The sequence below is a fragment of the Cyprinodon tularosa genome, unplaced genomic scaffold, assembly GCF_016077235.1.
Source record: "Cyprinodon tularosa strain WSP-4 unplaced genomic scaffold, ASM1607723v1 ctg657, whole genome shotgun sequence".
Lineage (NCBI taxonomy): Eukaryota > Metazoa > Chordata > Actinopteri > Cyprinodontiformes > Cyprinodontidae > Cyprinodon > Cyprinodon tularosa.
Genome location: NW_024039404.1, coordinates 174,134 through 195,936, shown reverse-complemented (window position 1 = coordinate 195,936; position 21,803 = coordinate 174,134). Strand labels below are relative to the sequence as shown.

Below are 21,803 nucleotides of genomic sequence, written 5' to 3'. Positions count from 1 at the left end.
TTACGTGTAGTATCCCTAAAAATAGGCCCTAATCTACAATGGTCACATGACCCGTGAGTCAAGTTGTAATAATTACAGTGTTTGTTGCACAGTTGGGAACAGGTGTTGTGAAGTAAATGGCTGGATGAAGCTGAACTGGAGAGAATCAAAGGTGATGGAGGTCAGAAAGCGCTCTTTGTTGTTAGCTAGACTTGTGGACAGACGAGAGCAGACAGGAGTTAAGGCTCTAATCATCATGACACTAAAGCTCAGGGATAGTGGAGGGGACGTCATAATAAGGCCAGAGAAAAGGAGTAGGGATAGAAATTTGGCTGAAAACCACAAATGCCACAATTCTAATGGTCAACATTAATATAGCCGTGTTGTGTTTTTCTAAGGATTAGAAACATATTTAATGAATTTTATTTTAAAAATATATTTTTTCCTGTTTCAGGCTGTTTGGGAACATCAAAATTTGTATTTGCAAACTGAAAAAAATACATAAATACAGCATTTCCTCTTAAGGGAAGCATATATCTTTGCGATCCCTTCTCCAAAATGCTGACTTTTTGGTCTTTAAGCCTCTAACTGGTTAAATTCTGTGCCTTTTGTTTATTAGGAAAAAAACAAATATATTTTCCCCAGCTTTGACATCCAGGCTTAAATTTCAGATCCCTTACAAAAACCCTCCTGCACTACAACTTAACATGATGCTCCCAATCTCAAACTTCACAGTTGAGGGTTGCAGAGTTTTTCCATTTCTGTTTAACTGTAACAATGGGCAATGTCAACATAATGGATTTCGCATTAACTTAATGAATATCTTAATTACTAATGACTGCTTGGATGCAATATTTGGTAGAATATTACATTTTAAGTTGCAGGCATTGGTATTCTGTTTATGCAATAGTATATCTGGTAAATTGAATAGACTAATACTATTGATAATGCTCACATTCTGTGGGAAAGATGGTAGAGATCTTTGACAGAGATGGTAAAAAAGTTTTAGGTAAGGTGTTAAGTATAAGTCTTACCATCATGTTTTTTGGCTAGCATCACCACAGCTGTAGTGCAGCATTAGAACTAAAGTGTCTCTGTAAGTCTGTAAATCATCTTTTCTTACATATTGAAAGAACTTAAAGTTTATTTTAATGCTGATACTATTGTTGGTGTCAGTTTAACCTCTTTAAGGTGACTTGGTTGTTTACTGGACCACTAGTCAGGATCAGGAGTTTCTCTTACTGTTTTGTGGGTCAGAAAGTGAAGGTTTGGGAACCCCTGCAGTAGAGCTTTGCGTAAAGTTCTCAAGTATTTCTTTTTGACTAGTGAGTAATTTTTCTTCTTTAAAAACAGTCAGCAGTTTCATTGAGATCAGAAAAGATTAAATAATCCAGAAAGTGACATTTCAAAGTTAGGCTTTTCTTTTGTAAACATCCTGTCATGGAACTTTTTCTAAATAAGCCGTCCTGGAGTACTTTTAACCAAATAGAAATAGCACACAGAGACATTTGTGGCAACCAACCGATGTCTTTTCTTGATCAAGACAAAACCTTTAATAAAGCTGGTTTTTACATTATGTATACCACAGAAATGTGCTTAAGATAGCACAAAGAAATCAGGAAACCTTGCACCAATCTTATATACGCCTTGCATACCTTCTTACCTAATTAACTCCTTTGCTTTTGATCTGAATGTGTTTTGTGTAACTATAAGCATGAAAAATCCCTACCCAGTAAATTGTGTTTTATGTAATACTTAAAGCAAATTTTCTGTCTTTATTCCAGGAACAGCACAACGGACATCATCGTAGATATGGTCTTTTGACCATTAAGTACAGCAGGCCTCAGGAAACACCGGTGTGGTTTGCACCGTACCCTGCTGCAACAGGAATGATTACCTACCGTACAAATGGTTATGTACAAGACGCCTCAGCTCCGGCTGTGAGGAGCAGGGAGAGGGCTGTGGACTGCCCAGGGCAGGAAGGTAGCCCCCTGAAATCCCCACACTGCAGCACCAAAATGGAGAGAATCCAGCATTACCAGGAAGAGCTGAGAAAGCGTAGGGAGGAGGACAGCAAGGGGAAGCATAATATTGATGCAAATACTTCACTGAGACTTAAGAAGCTGTCTCAGAACCCAAAGATTGGCATTGACAATCCCACCTTTGTGGGGAAGGAGAAGACCACCAAAGAAGTGACCTGCCTGCTTCCTGTTGTTGGTGAGTAAAGTAGAAGGTGGCAGTGATTGGTGAGATGTCTTTATAATGGTTGATGAGCTTGAAAAGGGAAAGGAGGGCTTGAAAGGAAAAGAGCTATGCAGGCCAGGGAAGAATGGAGGGTCATGACGTTTTACAATAAAACAATCTGTGAGAACAAAAGGAGTCAAAACAGTAACCAGTTAAGGGATAGGGCAGAGAACGTGTTTTGTCTTTTATTGGCTGTCTTAGATTCACACTCCTATTTTGAGCTCTAACATCTGCTGGCTGTCCTAAACCAGATAACTAGATGCTTTATGCCATCTGGGGTCGTGAGGGGTGCCGGTGCTTATCTCCAGCTGTCTACGGGCGAGAGGCGGGATACACCCTGGACAGGTCACCAGTCCATCATAGGGCAACACAGAGACAAACAGAACAGATAACTATTCACACACATCTAAGGAGAATTTGGAGAAGCAAATCAAACTAACAGTCATGTTTTTGGACTTTGAGAGGAAGCCGGAGTACTCGGAGAGAACCCATGCATGCTCAGGGAGAACATGCAAACTCCGTGCAGAAAGATCCCGGGCCGGGAATCAAACCCAGAACCCAGTGCTATCCACTGCTCCGTGAAGCAGTGGGTAGCACTGCTGCCTTGCAGCAAGAAGGCTCTGGGTTTTAATAAAAAACAAATTTTTATTTTATTTTAATAAATCTTTGACTGATGGATAGAGTACATCCTGTATATTCCAGGATAAAACTGACAGATTTAAAAAACATGGCTTGCTACGGTTTTATGACGAATGATTAGAAAAGAAGCAGAATAAATGATCAGAATATAATCTTTCTAAACTGAAATTAAATGCAATTTCATTTATGAAAACCTTCAAAAAACAGTAAAATTCAACAAAGTGCTGTACAGAGCAAAATAAACAAGACAACACTAATATAGTAATGAAAAACAGCAGGGAAAAGGGTCTGTAAAAAGAAGTAGAATAAAACACACATTTCAATTTCGGTACTGTCATTTTACTGTCAATTCAATAAAAAAATACTTAATTAATCCCAAAGGGAAATAAAATGTTGCAGTAATTAATGGTGTTATTTTTAACCAGGTATTATAGTTGTTGATGGCGGTACGCAGAAAAGAGCTTCCTTTAACTTTCAAAAGTGGAATAAAGTGAAATTTAGGTTTCTAATCCAGCCATTGCATTCATAAGTTCTGAATCTGCTTTTCCAATCAAATAATTAGAGGAAAATGTTCAGTACCTCTGAACTGCCAATTTTGGTGGCATTTTTTCAAACATTGTCTGGTGGTGGGGCAATGCTTTGACACTGGGTTTAGTTACACTTAAAATAACAAAAAATGTTATTCCTAAAAGTGGTGATTATTCAGATACAATTAAATTTGAGGACCAGATTCTATTTCAACCTGGAGAGACTCACACAGAGAAAAGCTGCAATTAGAAAAGTTTTCTTCAATTCAATTTATTTATACAGGTAACACAGTCACATTGGTCAAAATATTTCTATCTGAGGGAAACCAGCTGATTGCATCGACTCATTGTCTCTGCAATCCCTTACACGGCATGCAGTGGAGCAGAAAACTCCCTTTTAACAGGAAGAAACCTCCAGCAGAACCAAGTTCAGTGTAAGCGACCATCTGCAGAGGCTGACTGGGGTTCAAGGAGGCAGCAGCAGATTTACAGATATTGACATAAATGCAATAAGTTATTTTTCCCTCTGACCCCAGCAGAAGAATTTGATGCTGAGAGTCAAAATTTGCTCGGATGAGTAACCTACATGTTCTCCAAAACCTTATCTGGTTTCTCTCTCTATGTCTGTCAGAACTGGAGGAACTGCTGCAGGTTCTGAAGTGGGTTCAGAACTGCTTGAATGATTCTCAGAGTCAGCAGGACGTCGAAGCCGTATTGCAACTCCTTGCCAGGGAAGAATTCAGGAACGCCTACACTATCTACAGCGCTCTGTCCCAGCAGATGAACAGAGTCAGTCCCACCTCGCCTCTAACAGTACAAGCACAGGATCTGTGCCAGGAGGTATTTGTCTATTCATGTTACAGGTTTACACTTTAAGAATACTCTCAGTCCAAAAAAAAAAAAAAACGGATTGACAGGGTCTGGAATATTGAGTCACAAAACATGATATTTTAACCAAGAATCTCTGCAGAGGAACCAGTTTTACATCTAATCTGGGTTCAGTTAGTTTGAATTTAATACTGAAATTCGTATGTGGATGTAATTACTGGCCAAAAAATGGTGCACAAAGAGAATTGGAATTGTGAAATAACAATGAGGATATGTTTCTCTGTGACTCCTGCTAAAAAAGTTGTTTTATTTTGTTGTCAAATTACAAAATAATGGCAAACATTTGAAAAAGCAACTATCTGGAAAACAGTAAAAAGTCTGTCGTTTGAGGATTTTCATTGAGTCTGCAGATTTAATGCTGAACCAAACCGTCGATACATGATGTGATCTATGCTGTGTGTGAAATATTCAAAAACAACTTGTTCAGTCATTGGAGAAAGACAGATTTTGTGATGAGACTTGTTAGGGATAATGGAACCATCCATCCATCCATCCATCCATCCATCCATCCATCCATCCATCCATCCATCCATTTATTTTATCTTCTATCCAGTCTTAGCTTTTCACAGGCCCTTTAATCAATGTCTGACGTCTAAAGCTTCTAAAAGAAGCGTAAATGTTGCTAATAACTGTGAAATTGGTAAAAACACTGATTTCTTTGTAAGTTTGGGAGAAAGCATGGATTTTAGAATGAAAAACATGGATGGCCCTTGGTAATATCTACTCTCCTTAATTTGTGTTACAACTTTACAATTGACTTGTAATGCTTTTGACCTAACAGCCCATAAACTGCAGGCAACATTCTAAAAGGACAGTTACTCCAGTTATCGCAGGACTGATTCTGAGATAAACAGGCTGGCTGCGGTAGTCGATACTTGCTTTATACATGCTCACACATGCTCACGCACAGACTGTGTATTCTTTCATGCACCAGACACAGTGTTACCTTTGCAGTAAGACTAAACTAAACGCCTGTGCTGTGTGATACTCACACTGACCATTATGTAAACTAATCTCCTAGCAGCCCCCTGCGCTAGCAGCACACCGCAGGACGAGGGCCAGGATCTGCACATCCAGAAAAAGAAACTCCAGCAGCTTATAGCAGCATGGGCTGAGGTGCAGCTCTGCTTATGGGGGAGGGGCGAGTGTGTCACCTTGTTAGTGAGAGCTTTGATTAATGTAATGGATGAACTAAGCTCTGAACAAGAGGTGAAGAGGCCGAAGGGCAGATGAATTGGCCTGACAACACAAGACCCATAGGATCTAAAATAGAAACCCACTGGACAGTGAATAGGCTTTAAAATGTTAATGCAATGTTAACATTTATATCTGTACAGCAGATAACAATATATCTTTATTCTGTGTTTCTTAAAAGAGTAAGAGCCACGTCTCGAGCCTCTGGTATTTTTAGTTTGAGGGTAGCCAAGTGAATAATATTGGGCTCTGCACATGCTATAACTGAAAGGCGGGAATACAGACCTATTTTCCCTAAATCCCAACTGTTTTAAATTCTGTGAATGAGAGATAATGATGGAGGGAGGGATGTTCAATAGTAGGTGAAAAAACATATTTATGTCAAGTTGTGCAGAGATAAAAGTAGCCTAAAACAGTCATCATCCTAGGCAAGCTTTTTTTGTTTTATTTATTGCTCTTTTGGATAGCTTTCATCTATTTAAAAAAAACAACAAAATTTTTTTACTGTTTTATGCCGTTGGAAGCTTAAACATGTCTGTAAAAAATAGAAGTTTTAGGTATAGGGTCAAATACTTTTAGTAAGGTTTAAGAAATTACCAGTAGGATTTATTTAGAAAAACTAGTTTATTATTTTTTCTGATCTGCAGGTTTTGATGTCTTGGTGTCAGATTTATGGAACCGTAATCTGTCTTTGTTCAGGTTCAGAGGATCCTCCAGACAAGCCAACAAAAGGAGGGTTTGGAGCTCAGCGCGCTGCTCACCAATCCCCATCTCCAGGTCAGAGACCAGCTTTCCGGCTGAGACCTTTGCTTGACCTTTAATATGATTATATGTTTTTTTTCTCACAAATCCGCAGAGCCTTATTCATCCGCTCGTTTAATGAGTTAGAATTCAGGCAATTAAACTGCTGGAAATATAATTAATGTTATACACGACTGCCTCCAAAAGGGTAATTGTTTCTCCAGCATCTTACACTGGGAAGTCAAAGTTCAGAGTTTAACAAATTAACATCTTGCTGTCTGAAAGGCAGCGGAAAAGTTTGTGTCAGAGTTTGAATACTACTGCTACTTTCATCAAAATACAGTGTCTCTTACCAAACTCCCCATCCCTGGCTGTCGTCATGTTTGTGCTGTTATCTGCTTGGGGACTGGATTTACTTCTTTTTATCTACTCGTCCGGACGTGCCTGAAGTTGAACTTTATGTTACCTGTTCATTGATGAGCCAGCAAAAAAAAAAAAAAAAAGTTTAGTTATGTTTTTTTCAAAACAGGACAGATATAAGTTTCTATTCTAGATGCAACTTACTCCTTTGAAATCAAAACTTTGTTTAAAGTACTTTTTCTGTTTTAGAAGTCACAATTTTCCAGAGCATTTCCTGCCAACTATCTCTTTTTAATTTGCTGAAATTCTTTATAGTATTCATTGTTTCATATTTGTGTTTTCCTAGCATTTAACTTTCCAACACAACAACATATTTTATCTCCTAAACCTAAGCCACTTATTGTTAACAGAAAACTGTATTCATCTATGGGTCTTTCTGTGGGTTTCCAGCCAGGAACTTCAACACAAACATAGTCATATGAAAACAACTAGATTTCACTTATGAGAGCATGTTTTTGCACTATTATTAACATAAACTGTTAATTAACCAAGAAATCTTAAATATAAATGACTGAAATTAGTTATGCTAACAAACAACATTTTGTTGTACTCACCCTTGTTTTATTATGATAATATGAAACCTTCATGCCCTTATCTTAAGATAAAATGTGTTTTCAAGGTAACACTTTTTTCCTTGCGGATTCATCATGTATCATCATTTGCTAAATAACAATTCAGTAAAGCATAATTATGGGGTGATGTGAGCTTTAGCTTGTTTGGTGTGATGGCTTCATCATTGTCTGATTGTCTGGCATGATGAAATCTCAAGCTTGTTTTTTATGCATTAACTCATTCAGGTGAGTGTTTTCCTTGTCTTCTGTCTTAAACTCCTTTTTATAATTTATAACAAGGTTAAAAACCCTTTTTTAATTGTTAAGCCAAAACTTTTTTATATACATCTCTCAGATTTACATAAAAGAGACTCTTAATGGCAATATAATACAGCCCTAGAGTGCTATTAGTTTTTTTTATTAAAGTATTTTATTGGAGGCCTAAGTTCCTGCCACATTTCCTATTTCCTGTTTCCTGAGTACTTTTAAAGCTTAAAAAATTTAAATGCTCTTGCTGCAAAAAAATTAAAAAGGAAGAAAATATCTGTTTTAATTGGCTTTTTTTTTTTAAAATGGCAGGTTGCAAATTATTTGAACCCTTTCAAGATGTCAAAACTCCAGTTCTTGAAATAATGGATTTATATGTTAATGGTGCAAATATTACTAAGAGTTATAGCTTGGATAAAGAAACAAAAATACTCACACATTACTGCTTTTTTTGCACCATAATAATACAGTTACATTATTTTTTCAGAGATTCTCTGTAAAGTTCCCCAATGCTTAATTTAACTTCTTCAGAAATGCTATTAAAAATTGATTTCAGTTATTTGGAAATTATTTTCACCCAACGTTGGAAGCTATTTTGTGTCAGCTGGTTAAGAACTAGAAAGAGGCTTTAATTGAATTGTTTTTAATTCTAGCTGAACAAAGATGGATGGGGGGCAGGAAGATATATAAAGTTATCTGACCATGTAAAGTACAATCAACTTAAAACACATTATATTAATTTACCGTATTTTCACGACCATAAGGCGCACCGTACTAAAAGGCGCACTCTCAGTTATGTGTGCCATTTCTGTATTTAACACACACATAAGGCGCACCGGACTATAGCGCGCGTTTTTTATATACAGGTACATGTCCTCTACTACCTTTAAATACTTCTACTGCGTATTTAAAAATACAGCGGGGGCATAACTGAGTATGACTGTGCTTTATTCATGTATTTATTACAAAGTATTAATCAAACCTGGCAGCTGGCCGTGAGACAGAGACATCGCAGATGACACAGCGCTGTGATTACTCCTAAATTAACTTAAAATCCTGAAACCTGCCGACAGAATATGTTCGCTTTTATTACCGGTATCCTGGTGCCTGCAGTTTCAATTATTTAGATGAAAAACACCTGCCAGCAGCCGCGGTGAACGAAAGGATTTCTGCTGTCGGTGCACCGCTGGTATGTGGGGGTCTGAGCGCCTCCGACAGAAATAGATAATCTGGATGAACTGACTGCAATTATTAAGTTTTCAGGTGGACTTTCTCACTTAAAAACATATTAAAACTACTTTATTCCAACTGATCACAGCAAATATAGCTGCAAGATTTAGATTATTTAGATGAAAAAACACCTGCCAGCCACCGCGCTGAAGAGGAGGAGACGCTGCTGTTGAATTAAGCTTTCAGGTAGAAAAATAGAGCGGGAGCAAAACTGAGTATGACTGTGCTTTATTCATGTATTTATTACAAAGTATTAATCAAACCCATCAAAGTCATCATCCTCTGTTTCTGAAAAACAGCTGCGCTAAATCAGACATGCCAGTTTCCCCTTCTGCGCTGTCAGAGTCACTTTCCGTGCAGCGCAGCTCCTCAGAAATAATGCCGGCTTTTGCAAAAGCTTGAAGAACAGAGCCAGCAGACACGTTAGTCCAAGCATCTACAATCCATCCGCAAACGGTGGCGTAACTTGCCCGGCGCTGCCTTCAACTTATCCTGAAACTGTGGTCTCCGTCGGTCATCCATCGCTCCCACGCCGCTCGCAGCCTTACTTTGAACGGGCGCTTCACACCGATGTCGAGCGGTTGAAGTTCCTTTGTCAGACCCCCCAGGGATAACGGCGAGCACAGCGTTCATTTGATTCATCTTTTTTTTCACATCGGCTGTGAGATGGGCACGCAGCGATGGTGATGCGTGGAAAAAAACACCTTGTCTCCTCACATAGGCTACACCTCCCTCAGCCACGCTTTCATCATCTCCTCTTTCACCAGAGCGCTGTCTGTCTCGCTGTCAGCTCCCAGATCAGCTTCTCTGATTGGTTGATGCGGCGCGTCCAGCAGCAAAACTTCAATTTTTCCATCTTGAGCAGCAGCAGCGTGACGTGCTGCACCTGCGGCTCAAAACGCGCTGCATGACCTTTTGCTGCACCTATATGCGCGTCAACCATTGACTTTGCATGTAAACTCGCTGCTTCTGCTGCACCTGCTGGGTCCGGTTCACACCGATGTTGAGCGGTTGAACAGCGAGCACAGGGTTAATTTGTTTCCCCATGTTTTTCACATCAGCTGTGAGATGGGTACGCATGGAGTTACAGATTAATGGTGATGAGTGGAAAAAAAACACCTGGTCTCCTTACATTCAGCCACTCTTTCATCATCTCCTCAATGAGGTGGTCTCAAAAGTCGCAGTTACAACACACATAGGGCGCACCGCACCATAGGGCGCACCGCACATTTTGAGGGGAAAAAAAGACGTTTAAGTGCGCCTTATAGTCGTGAAAATACGGTATCTTTGGAAGCTGAAACACACTGCTGCCAACTATTGTGTTGTCATGGTGCAAAGCATTTCTGGCATGAATGGAATTAAGCCTGTCCTTGTGAGACCAACATTCACCTTTCGTTTGGTTTCTACTTTAACACCTTGATTCATAAAGACATGTAATCAGCATTTATTGATGTGTGGTGTTAATTCTGGCTCCTTGGCGCTGAGGGAGATTTAAACAGGTTGTGTGCACACAGGAGCTAAGCTTAGGTCTGCTCTCTTATAGGAAAGGCATTACTTAGTGTGATGTTAATGGCTTTTTGGGCAAAAAGGTGTCCCATTGACTTAGCTAAGGGAGTGGCCTCTGTGCTTGGATAGCTTTGGATAATAAAAGACACTACTGCTTTTGTTTTTTATGAATTTCAAAGCTACCTTATATCAATATCTGTGGTTTCAAATTTCTAAATGTTTGTCTTAATATAAGTTTAACAATGTGTGTTTCTATGGCAGGCACTGATGCAGGCTCATGACAGTGTAGCCGTACAGGAAATCCCAGAGGAAAGTGTGACCCAGTACCTCGGAGAGACGGTTAAATTAGTGCGGCTTCAGAAGGCCAGAGACACCCCTCTGGTGAGATATGAACTTTGAGTTACTCCTACTGTCTGTATGTATCATCACCCACTTTCAAAACTGTCTTAACGACTTTGCTTGCTTTCCCGATTGCCCTAATTCTCCCTTTACTGTATATGACATGTGTTTCTCCTTGGATTGGAGTAACTGTTTAAAGACTGTTAACAAAACTTTTGTGATCTTCCTTCTTGGGTGTCTTGCTATCAGGGTGCAACAGTGCGTAATGACATGGACAATGTGGTGGTGAGTCGTGTGGTGAAAGGCGGCGCGGCAGAACGGAGCGGACTCCTCAGTGAGGGAGATGAGATCCTGGAAATCAACGGGATTCCTATTCGTGGAAAACACATAAACGAAGTTCACGATTTAATGGTAACCATAACTGTTAGATTGATGTCCTTTAATATGGAGTTCTGATTTTTTTATTTCCAAACTCTTCCAAAATTTTAACCACTTTTCACCCACATTATTGCATAATACTATAAAAAGAACATTTTTCAATGCACTTATAAACACGCAGTGCTTTACAACAATTAACCTTGAGGTTATTGTATCGAGGTGAATTTGATAGACAAATACATGTTAAGCCCATGTCAAAGGGTGGAATAAAATGTGACATGGTTTTAAAGTTTTTTTGATAATTAAAACTTAAAGTGAAGCATGCATTTATAGTCAGTCCCTGAATGAATACTGTGGCAATGGCTGCAGGACCTTTGGGCTAAGTTTCTACTAACATTCCACATCTAAAGTGTAAATTTTGCCCATTCTTCTTTGCCGAATGGCTTAAGCTTACTGAGATCTGAGCACTACAGGCTGCTCACTGCTTCTTTAAGGATAGGTTGAATGCAGAGGAAAAATGTGTACTAATTGTTATGTACAACTGAAAGATTAAACAAAGATTGAAATTAGGGTTGATTAAGAGCATCTGTGAACAGCAGATTTTCAATTGTATTTGGGACTGGAGCCTTCTAATGCACGACTGCTTTGGTCTCAGCCACATTGTAGCTCTGCTTGTATATTTACGTTAATATCCTACTGGAAGGTAAACTAGATATTATTATTAAACCTCCAAGTTGTACACAGTCAGTATTTAAGGTGTGCTGATATTACATTTAACTACGAGTAGATATGTTCTTAAAGAAGTTTGTGTTCCTGAATTTTGTTTGATTAGATAAAAATGGTGTGAATATAACTTTTTTTGCATTTGTAAATAATTTCTTTATTTTCAGTCACCGCAGATTTGTGTTGGTCTGTCACATCAAGTCTCAAGAAAATGTGCTGAAATTTGCCCTAAACAAATGTAAAAAAAAGTTCCAGGTGTTGTGAACATTTCGACAGAATCTATATAAGTTGTATGTTACGTACTGTTTTCTTATGTATTTAACAGCAAGAAATGCAAGGAACTCTAACCTTCCTCCTCATACCGAGCTCTCATAATAAACCTGCTCCTCACAGGCAAAGTGTGGTAAGTCTAATATGGTGTGAGAGTGCATGAGAACTCTTGATGGCATGCAAACAAGCACTAAATCTGCTGCTGTAAACCCTCTCCTCAGATGCATGTGCGAGCTTACTTTGACTATGATCCCTCTGATGACCCCTTCGTGCCGTGTAGGGAGCTGGGTCTTTCCTTCCACAAAGGAGATATACTCCATGTTATTAGCCAGGATGACCCCAACTGGTGGCAGGCCTACAGAGATGGAGACGAGGACAACCAGCCTCTGGCTGGCCTCATTCCTGGTAATCTCATGGTTCAGCTCTTTATAAACATTTTGGTTTTTCTTTTTTGTCTGTTTAGCTTTTTTTCAAATGTCATTTTAATGAGTTTCGCTGGCTTTTACTTTAATACAGATTGCTGTAAAAACTCACGTGTAATTTTTATACTTTAGTAAGCATTGTGTATTTTAGTACTGTCTCACACTTTCTCAAGTATTTTCAACAGAAATAAATTCCCAATAAATTAATGCAAGTTCCTGCTGCATTTTCTCTAAAATGGTAGCCTCAGTCACAGTGCTTTGGAGTGTCAAAGATGGCTGTTGTAGTTGTGAACTAATATTAGCCTTGGACTACATTCTAATGACCATCTGGGTGCACAACTCCTGCTTTGACCTCTATCATCTAACCAGCCCAGTAAAAAGTTTCAAAGAAGATTAGTTAAGGTAAGGTAAGACAAAAAGAGATGTACATTGGACTCTTCCATTGTAAAACATAGATTAAAAAGGCTCTATTTGATAGTAAACACCTTTCCCTTTTTTGGTATTTTTTATTTATTCTCAGGCTGGTATAAATATGCCTATAAAACATAGAAGGGAAAACAAAGGGAATTTATCAGAGTTTGTTTTGGAAAAAGAAATGCTTGAAACATGATTAGCATTTATTAGATCAGTGTTGCACAGGTGGCTTACTGCGAACCTAATAGGATAGTGGAAATCTCACTGTCTGTAGGCGTGCTAAGACAAGTGTTAACATTACCTTTAGCAACGCAAGGTAAGGTGTTAAGTGAAAACTGGTCTTTGGTTTCTTGTAAAGCCACTTTGTCTCTCTTGAATACATTAGGGCAGTTTGTACAAATTAAGGATGATGGTCAGCAGAGAAAACCTGCCTATTAAAAACACTATAAATCCTTAGGCCATTTCTGAAGGATGAAAAACAAATAATGACAAATAATTCAAAGTATCAAAGCAACTTCTTACTTAAAGAAAATACATATGATAAAGACAGATATTATATTTTATATGGATGCATATACGGAGGAGTGATTATTAGGATGTCTTAATTATTAACTGCAACTCCATTTGTTTTTTAAAACTGAGTTAAAAATGAGTTTGAAGAGACAAATGGCTTACTTAGGTCTGCTTTCCTGGTGAGATTTGTCAACCATCTGTTACATCCAGCAGATTAAAACAAACACCTTGGAAGTATTTGTAACTGCACTCTGACCTAGACTCTATAGGGGGTCTTAGTAAACAAAGTTAAGTGCTTAAAATGGAAAGTACGCTGCCTTTTGATCTTTTACTCAGATGTCTAAAAAAGTACAAAACAACTTTAAATGTCAGTTATTTTTCACTTCACAGTATTTTTCCCAGTAGTATTCTAATCCCTTGAACTTTTTTTTTTTTCAAATTTTGACTTTTTATAACCACAAACTTCAATGGATTTTATTGGGATAATAAATATTTTTGTGATACATAAAAAATTATGAAAAGTAAATAACAAACACTTTAGAATGTAAATCATGACATTGTATTCACCCAAACTTTATTCTAATTCCCCTAAAATAAAATCGAGTTAATCTAATTGTATTCCAAGTCACCTAACCCGTAATTAGAATCTGTGGTTTAATGTCCGTATAAATCAAGCTGGTCTCGGAAAGTCGCAGAATCTTTTTAAAAATGCTGAACAATCATAGAGCCCAATGAACACAGCAGACAGCTAAGGGATAAAAGTTATGGAGTGGTTCAAAAAAATAAAATGACTACAGTAATGCAAACTAACCAAGACAGGGTGACCAAGGTAACCAACGGGCCAGGCTAGGATAAATTAAAGAAGAAGCCAAAAGGCTTGTGGTAATGTTCCCCAAATCTAGGTTTTATGAATGACATGTAAAAAGAAAACCTTACAAAATCTGTGTCAGTTTACCACAGTGCACCGAAAGTCACTTATGGGAAGAAGGGGCCCTGTTCACCCAAACTCTAATTTTTTCTGGTCTACATTCAAGGTTTTGAATCAGTTAAATTTTTTTGGCTCTGGGAATAGATGTCTCAGAGCTAGATGATAGCCCAACAGCTTTGCTTTAAAAAGCAAACCAATATGGCTGTTGCTATAAGGTTCCGCTTGGTACTTGTAATGGAACTTAATAGAAAATGACTTAGGGAGTAAAAATCATTACAATTTTTTTTATCCATCCATTTTTCATCAAGTCTAAGCCAAGCAGGGTCACAAGGGGTGCTGGTGCCTATCTCCAGCTGTCTACAGGCAAGAGGAGGGGGTACACCCTGGACAGGTTGTCAGTCTATCACAGGGCAACACAGAGCTAAACAGGATAGACAACCATTCACATACCCACAGGGAGAATTTAGAAAAGCCAATTAACCTAACAGTCATGTTTTTGGTGTGAAGAAAGCTGGAGTACCCAGAGAGAACCCATGCATGCTCAGGGAGAACATGCAGAAATACCCCAAGCCAGGAATCGAACCCGGAACCTTCTTGCTACCCACTGCTCCACTGCAGCCTCTGATCCAATCTGGCCCGATCTCAAATTGGATTGCTCGTAATAAAAGTTCTATGCTGTTACCTGCATTACATGACTCTGTGGTTATGGAACATTTTGAAACTAGAAATGAATTAGCATTCAGCTGCAAATTGGTAAAGTAAAGCTAGTTAATGGCAGTTGTGAGGACAGTAAAAATTTGTGTTTTTGTTTTTTTGTTTTTTTGTTTTCTCCAAAATCAATTATTGGTTATATGAATCCATCTTTAGAAATTAATGTGAGAATTGATTCAGAATAGGAAAAGCTATGTTTATAACACAGCCCTAGTTTTACTGCTGCATTTGGTAAAGCTAATACTGCACATACCCTGACAGCACCAAGACCTTGGTTAAACAAGGTGGTGGCAGCATCATTTTGTTTTGTCTAAACATATAAGATGGTCCTCGGGTGTAGTTGGCCGTCATATAAGAAAACCTGATAGAGAATGTAGTTTCAGCAGCAAAGTAAACCAGTCTGAATCTGAATGGAAATCCAATTGAAAATCTTTTCCAATAATTGAAAACACAATGAGCATATTATTTCAGTCTGCCTGAGCTTCAGCTTTTTTGCAGAATCAGAATCAGTTTTTGTTGTTTTTTTATGTCAAAAATAATAACAATTGTTCACTGCTCTATAGTGGCCTAAAAAAATGCCATGAGGTTTTTATTGGCTGTTAAAATATTAGGAAAATTTTTACTTTTTTTATTTAGATGCATCTACACTGGTTGGATCTTAAAGTTTGTGGTTTTCTATTTTTTCCTACTTCAGGTAAAAGTTTCCAACAACAGAGAGAGAGCCTAAAGAAAACTGTACCAGACAGAAGTCGGGAGCAGCAAGGTACGATTTGAAAATGTAAACATTTAAGCAATTTAACAATTTCAAATAAAAATGTACCCTTTAAAACATTTTTTTCATGCTCACAGGGAAGATTTGGTGTTCAAAGAAAAGCAGGAAACTAAGAAGAAGGAACACATCAGCATTGAACAGAAACACTGGTAAAACTTATTTTATTTCATTAACCCAGGCCACTGTTAGGGTTACGCCTACGCAGAAGCGGAAGTTGACACACCTCGCCTTTCTTACAGCAGCTTGTCCTGACTTGTTGTGTCACAAGTCAGATTAGACTTGCCTTCAAAGACCGGATCAGCTGGAGCTTATATGGCTTCAGGAGACATTTGGTTCTATGGTCCACATATACAGTAGAGACAACTTTACAACATACACAGACCCCCATGTAGGCAAAGTCAAGCTGGTCAGAGACTAACAATTGCTAAACCTTGGGAAAGTTTTGTCAAAACTATAATATGTTTAGCAGAAGGTCAAATGCACAAAGTGCTTTTATGGTCAGTGGCGTTTCTTTAAGCTGTCCTAAACTGTCTCCTCAGACTACGATGACATCTTGACCTATGAGGAAATGTCACTCTACCACCAGCCTGCTAATCGTAAACGACCCGTAGCTCTGGTTGGTCCGGCGAACAGCGGCCATGATGAGTTGCGGCGTAGACTTTTGTCCATAGAGCCAGAGAAGTTTGCCGTAGCTGTTCCACGTAAGTCCTCACTCAGTTTAAGCAACAGTATATTAAAAACAGCTAACGGTGTTTTGTTTTCTGGGGTGGGGGGATTGGCAAGGATTTTTTTTATTTCCTATTTTTTTCCTATTTTTTTCTCCCTTAAATTTGTTTCCTAGTTCACTCCTTCCATCTGTCCTTTTATCTTTCTTTATGTTTTTCAGCCCTTGTTTTCCTCCCCCTTAGGTCACAATCTATTAAGGTCCCAAATAAGGAGCACTAAATTTTACTTGTTGCATATAAAACATTTCAGCTGCAGTTTAAAGGTGTGTTGCCAGTGAGCTGATACATAACGGGTCCAAAAGAGGGGCAGACAGTCAGTTTTAAATTAGGGTTTTCCTTGTAATGTTAGCTATCATCATGGAGAGTTTCTGAGAGCAGAATGAGTTTATATTGTGTTTCCAAAAGGCAGTTGAAATTTGCAACAACCCTGCACATGGTTGTCAGGTATGATCGCTATCTAGAAAGGATGCAAGCACGGGGGAGAAAAAAAGGACCTAATCTGGCAAAGTAGCTTCTGCCGTCTTGATTATTCTGTCGAAGTTATGATGATAATAATCTCCCTATCATATCGTCTTATCATAAAGACAATACTTTTTTTTCATGAATGGAAAACTTATTTTTTTTTCTTCCATTTCTTTTATCAAAGATATTGCAAAGTGTAGTTTATGAAATTAAAGTTTAATTCTTCTTCAAAAAGTAGTTAAAAAACTGCATAGTGATAAAAAAGACATTCTCTCCTAATACATCACTTAAAAGCAAGTGAACGTCTCACAGATGTGTGAACAGCTGTGACAAGATAGTGACATACAGAGAGAAGCTACTTATAAAATATAATAATCCATTTAGCCACTGATTAACAGAGAACAGCACACCAGAAAAACTACTATGTGAGAGTAACTGTGATTGTGTGCTGGAATTATACATTCAGATTATGTATTGTTGTAAAGAGTCTTTCCTTAGGAGATATGGATGGCTTCTATTTGTTAGTGGCTCCAAGTCACAGCCCTTAGTTAATCTAGCAGTTTAAAAAAATAGCTGCTTGATTGACAAAATGTCTCTACCATGTACATTTGCATTTCGTCCTCCCAGTATTTTGTTTGTTTTGATGGTCAGCATGTATTCTGCATATTAATGAACAGACCTGCTGTTTTCATTATACAGATACAAACCTTGATGCAACTACTTTGCAGATTTACTCTCCCCATGCTATCAAGTTTGCATGTGCTTTTATATACAGGTGCTGGTCATAAAATTAGAATATCATGAAAAAGTAGATTGATTTCAGTAATTCCATTTAAAAAGTGAAACTTGTATATTATATTCATACATTACATACAAACTCATATATTTCAGATGTTTATTTTGTTTAATTTTGATGATTACAAATGACAACAAATGAAAATCTCAAATTCATCATATCAGAAAATTAGAATATTACTGAAGACCAATAAAAACAAAGGATTTATAGAAATGTTGGCCAACTGAAAAGTATGAACATGAAAAGTATGAGCATGTACAGCACTCAGTATTTAGTTGGGCCTCCTTTGGCCTGTATTACTGCAGCAATGCGGCGTGGCATGGAGTCGATCAGTCTGTGGCACTGCTCAGGTGTTATGATAGCCCAGGTTGCTCTAATAGTGGCTTTTAGCTCTTCTGAATTGTTGGGTCTGGTGTATTGCATCTTCTTCTTCACAATACCCCATAGATTTTCTATGGGGTTAAGGTCAGGAGAGTTTGCTGGCCAATTAAGAACAGGGATACCATGGTCCTTCAACCAGGTACTGGTAGCTTTGGCACTGTGTGCAGGTGCCAAGTCCTGTTGGAAAATGAAATCTGCATCTCCAAAAAGTTGGTCAGCTGCAGGAAGCATGAAGTGCTCTAAAACTTCCTGGTATGTGGCTGCGTTGACCCTGGACCTCAGAAAACACAATGGACCAACACCAGCAGATGACATGGCACCCCAAACCATCACTGACTGTGGAAACTTTACACTGGACTTCAAGCAACGTGGATGAAGTGCCTCTCTTCTTTTCCTCCAGACTCTGGGACCTTGATTTCCAAAGGAAATGCAAAATTTACTTTCATCAGAGAACATGACTTTGGACCACTCACCAGCAGTCCAGTCCTGTTTCTCTTTAGCCCAGGCAAGACGCTTCTGACGCTGTCTGTGGTTCAAGAGTGGCTTGACACAAGGAATGCGACAGCAGAAACCCATGTCTTTCATACGTCTGTGTGTGGTGGTTCTTGAAGCACTCACTCCAGCTGCAGTCCACTCTTTGTGAATCTCCCCCACATTTTTGAATGGGTTTTGTTTCACAATCCTCTCCAGGGTGCGGTTATCTCTCTTGCTTGTACACTTTTTTCGACCACATCTTTTCCTTCCCTTCGCCTCTCTATTAATGTGCTTGGACACTGAGCTCTGTGAACAGCCAGCCTCTTTAGCGATGACCTTTTGTGTCTTGCCCTCCTTGTGCAAGGTGTCGATGGTCGTCTTTTGGACAACTGTCAAGTCAGCAGTCTTCCCCATGATTGTGTAGCCTATAGAACTAGACTGAAAGACCATTTAAAGGCTTTTGCAGGTGGTTTGAGTTAATTAGCTGATTAGAGTGTGGCACCAGGGGCCATCAATTTTGAACCTTTTCACAATATTCTAATTTTCTGATATGATGAATTTGAGATTTTCATTTGTTGTCATTTGTAATCATCAAAATTAAACAAAATAAACATCTGAAATATATGAGTTTGTATCTAATGTATGAATATAATATACAAGTTTCACTTTTTAAATGGAATTACTGAAATCAATCTACTTTTTCATGATATTCTAATTTTATGACCAGCACCTGTATGCAGACCTTAAATAGATCAGGCCCTTAGTCTTTAGCACCATGGTGGTCCTTCCTTATGTACCTTCCTTTCCTTTTACCCTCCCTCTATCTTTCTCCTTCTCTACTTACCTCTGTTCTGCATTGTGTCATTTCTTCCTTCCTTGTGAATAATGCATCTTCTGTTCTTCTTTCCTTGTCACCTTTCTACCTCTGTCCCACTTTTTTTCTTTACTTTAATCTGTCCTTTCTTCCTTTTACCCATTTTGCGTTTCATATTTCTGTCTTTGTGCTTCTGTCCATCCTTCCTGCCTACTTTCTTCATTTATTTCTCTTTATACTGCCTCCATCCTTTCCATCATTGCTTCTTTCTTTATTTTGTCTTATGTTTTGTCTTTTCTTTCATCATGTCCTTCCTTTCTTATTTTCTTTCTTATTTGTGACCTTTGTTAAGATTTCCTTTCTGTTCTAGTGGCCCTCTTTCCTTAGTTCTTTTTCTGCTTCTTTCTTTCATCCCTTCCATCCTTCATTCCTTTTAAGTTGTTTGTCTTTCCAAGTTACATATTCATATCCCACCAATGGTCTCTGATATAATCTAACCTCCTACACTTAAGGACTGAGAGCTGAAAAGTTAAACTTGGAAACATCTAAAAATGTGTCTCTCTGTTTAATCCTTAGACACAACCAGAAACCCGAGGATACATGAGCGAAATGGACGTGAATACCATTTTGTCAGTCGCTCCACCTTTGAGACAGACTTGGCTGCAGGGAAGTTCATTGAATCTGGGGAGTATGGGAAAAACCTTTATGGCACAAGCATAGAATGTGTCCGACAAGTCGTCAACTCTGGTCGCGTCTGTTTGCTCTGCCTTCACACGAGGGTACATTTTTGTTTCTCTTGATGCTTTTACTGGTGTCTAAAGGTCCCAATAGCTCGTTAGATTTCAAAGTCACCACAAAATGAAGCTAAACTCTTGAGTTGTTTTTATTACATTTTTATTATTGTGATTTTATTTCTCTCTTGTTTTTTGTTTTCTCATGAGCTTCATTTTTACCTCCTAGTCCCTGCCAGTGCTAAGGTCCTCCAACCTCAAACCATATGTCATCTTCATTGCTCCTCCTTCTCAAGAACAACTACGCACTCTACTGGCCACAGAGGGGAAAACACTAAAGGTATGCTGACCTTCAAACATTAAAAAACACAAGTTAATGTCAGAGGCATCCCCCATGCTTCTCTTAAGTAGCTACAATATCAGAGTAGAAATAGTGGAAACTTGTCTGCTTGCCTTTTCTCAGTCTCACTTTTTATAGTCTGGGTCATTTTTTTTTTTTTAAGTCTATTTTGATTTCTGCCCACAGCCGGAGGAGCTGAGGGAGGTCATTGAAAAAGCCCGTGAGATGGAGCTAAATTACAGCCATTTTTTTGATGCAACCATCGTAAACTTTGATCCAGACCAAACGTTCCAGGAGCTGCAAAGATTAATAGATAAACTGGACACTGAACCGCAGTGGGTGCCGACATCTTGGCTCTGCTAGAGGGGGCTGTGTGTCAACTCAGAGTCTCAGGGAATGAGAAGGTAAAGGAAAAGAGACGGACAGTATTATGCTCACACTGGATTTTCCCTTGCACATTCTCTCTTTTTTGGAGCTTAATTGTTACTCAGGCGGACATAAGTGTTGGTCTTTGCTGATGATTCTCCTTTCGATAATTGTTTGGTCTTAGTTTTATGCAAAATAATGTGTTTTTTCATATAGATATATTTCTATTATATTTCTTATAGTTATTTATAATTGTAAATATACATTTTTAGACAGAGTTTAAATATTTTTTTTTGTCACAGGTGGGTGTGCCACACCAGAAACGGCACATTTGACGAGTTCTTAAAAAGCGTTCTGATGAAACTGAAAGCCAAAACATCTTAAAAGGTCTTAGAAGTAGATTCAATAGATTTTAGAGCAGTCTTCCTTTCAGAGTAAAAAACCTGCTGTAGCTCTCTCAATATCAGTATTGTGTCTCATACGCCTTGCAAAGTATTTACACTTTGAGCTTTTTACAATTTTGTCACATTACAACCAAAAAAAGTGAATTATTTGCATTTTCTTTCATAGATCAATAACAATGATTTAATAACTATCAAACTGAAGAAAAAGGACACATAATTAGTAAATGTGGTTGCATCTGCATCTAGAGCCACTTTCCCATCCACAGCATGATGCTGCCATAGTTTGCCATAGGGATGGTGGGTTTATGGCGCTATGTAATGTTAGCTTTCCACAATGACAGGCATTCTGGTCTAATCTGACAAGAGACATTCAATCTTCGGAAGCTTTCTAGCAAACCTAAAACATTGCTTCATATTACAATAAATAAAAACCCAATAAAATACAAAGATTGTGATAAAATGTGAAAAGTTTCAGGAGTAAACATGCCTTTGCCTGGTAATGTATTCTTCAACAACAACTTGAGGTTGTTTGCTATATTACCTTTGTATTGTTGTGTGTTGCTCACTTTGTAAAAGTGTTAATAAATTCAGATGTGCAAAGATGGTGTATTCCCTTCATCTTGTTTACATATTAATCTGTTTTTCTATGTTAAA

The 21,803-nt window shown here is 38.3% G+C and overlaps 1 protein-coding gene across 1 annotated transcript; it reads left to right on the top strand.

The window, feature by feature from the left end:
- The first annotated feature begins 1,757 nt into the window (after window positions 1-1,757).
- Window positions 1,758-21,749, top strand: mpp5b (membrane protein, palmitoylated 5b (MAGUK p55 subfamily member 5)). The gene is made up of 13 exons (XM_038309106.1): window positions 1,758-2,196; window positions 4,021-4,229; window positions 6,171-6,248; window positions 10,448-10,567; window positions 10,775-10,936; window positions 11,952-12,029; window positions 12,118-12,301; window positions 15,579-15,647; window positions 15,734-15,805; window positions 16,196-16,357; window positions 19,885-20,087; window positions 20,269-20,379; window positions 20,566-21,749. Exons 1-13 carry the CDS (start codon window positions 1,869-1,871, stop codon window positions 20,740-20,742), a joined length of 1,953 nt encoding a protein of 650 aa, XP_038165034.1. The 5' UTR covers window positions 1,758-1,868; the 3' UTR covers window positions 20,743-21,749.
- The last annotated feature ends 54 nt before the right edge of the window (window positions 21,750-21,803 follow it).

Bases quoted from the DNA above. Each gene is read 5' to 3' on its own strand.
- mpp5b (XM_038309106.1), top strand. From the start codon at position 1,869: ATGATTACCTACCGTACAAATGGTTATGTACAAGACGCCTCAGCTCCG. The intron at 2,197-4,020 runs GTGAGTAAAGTA...TATGTCTGTCAG, and splicing joins CTGCCTGCTTCCTGTTGTTG to AACTGGAGGAACTGCTGCAG. The intron at 15,648-15,733 runs GTACGATTTGAA...TCATGCTCACAG, and splicing joins CAGAAGTCGGGAGCAGCAAG to GGAAGATTTGGTGTTCAAAG.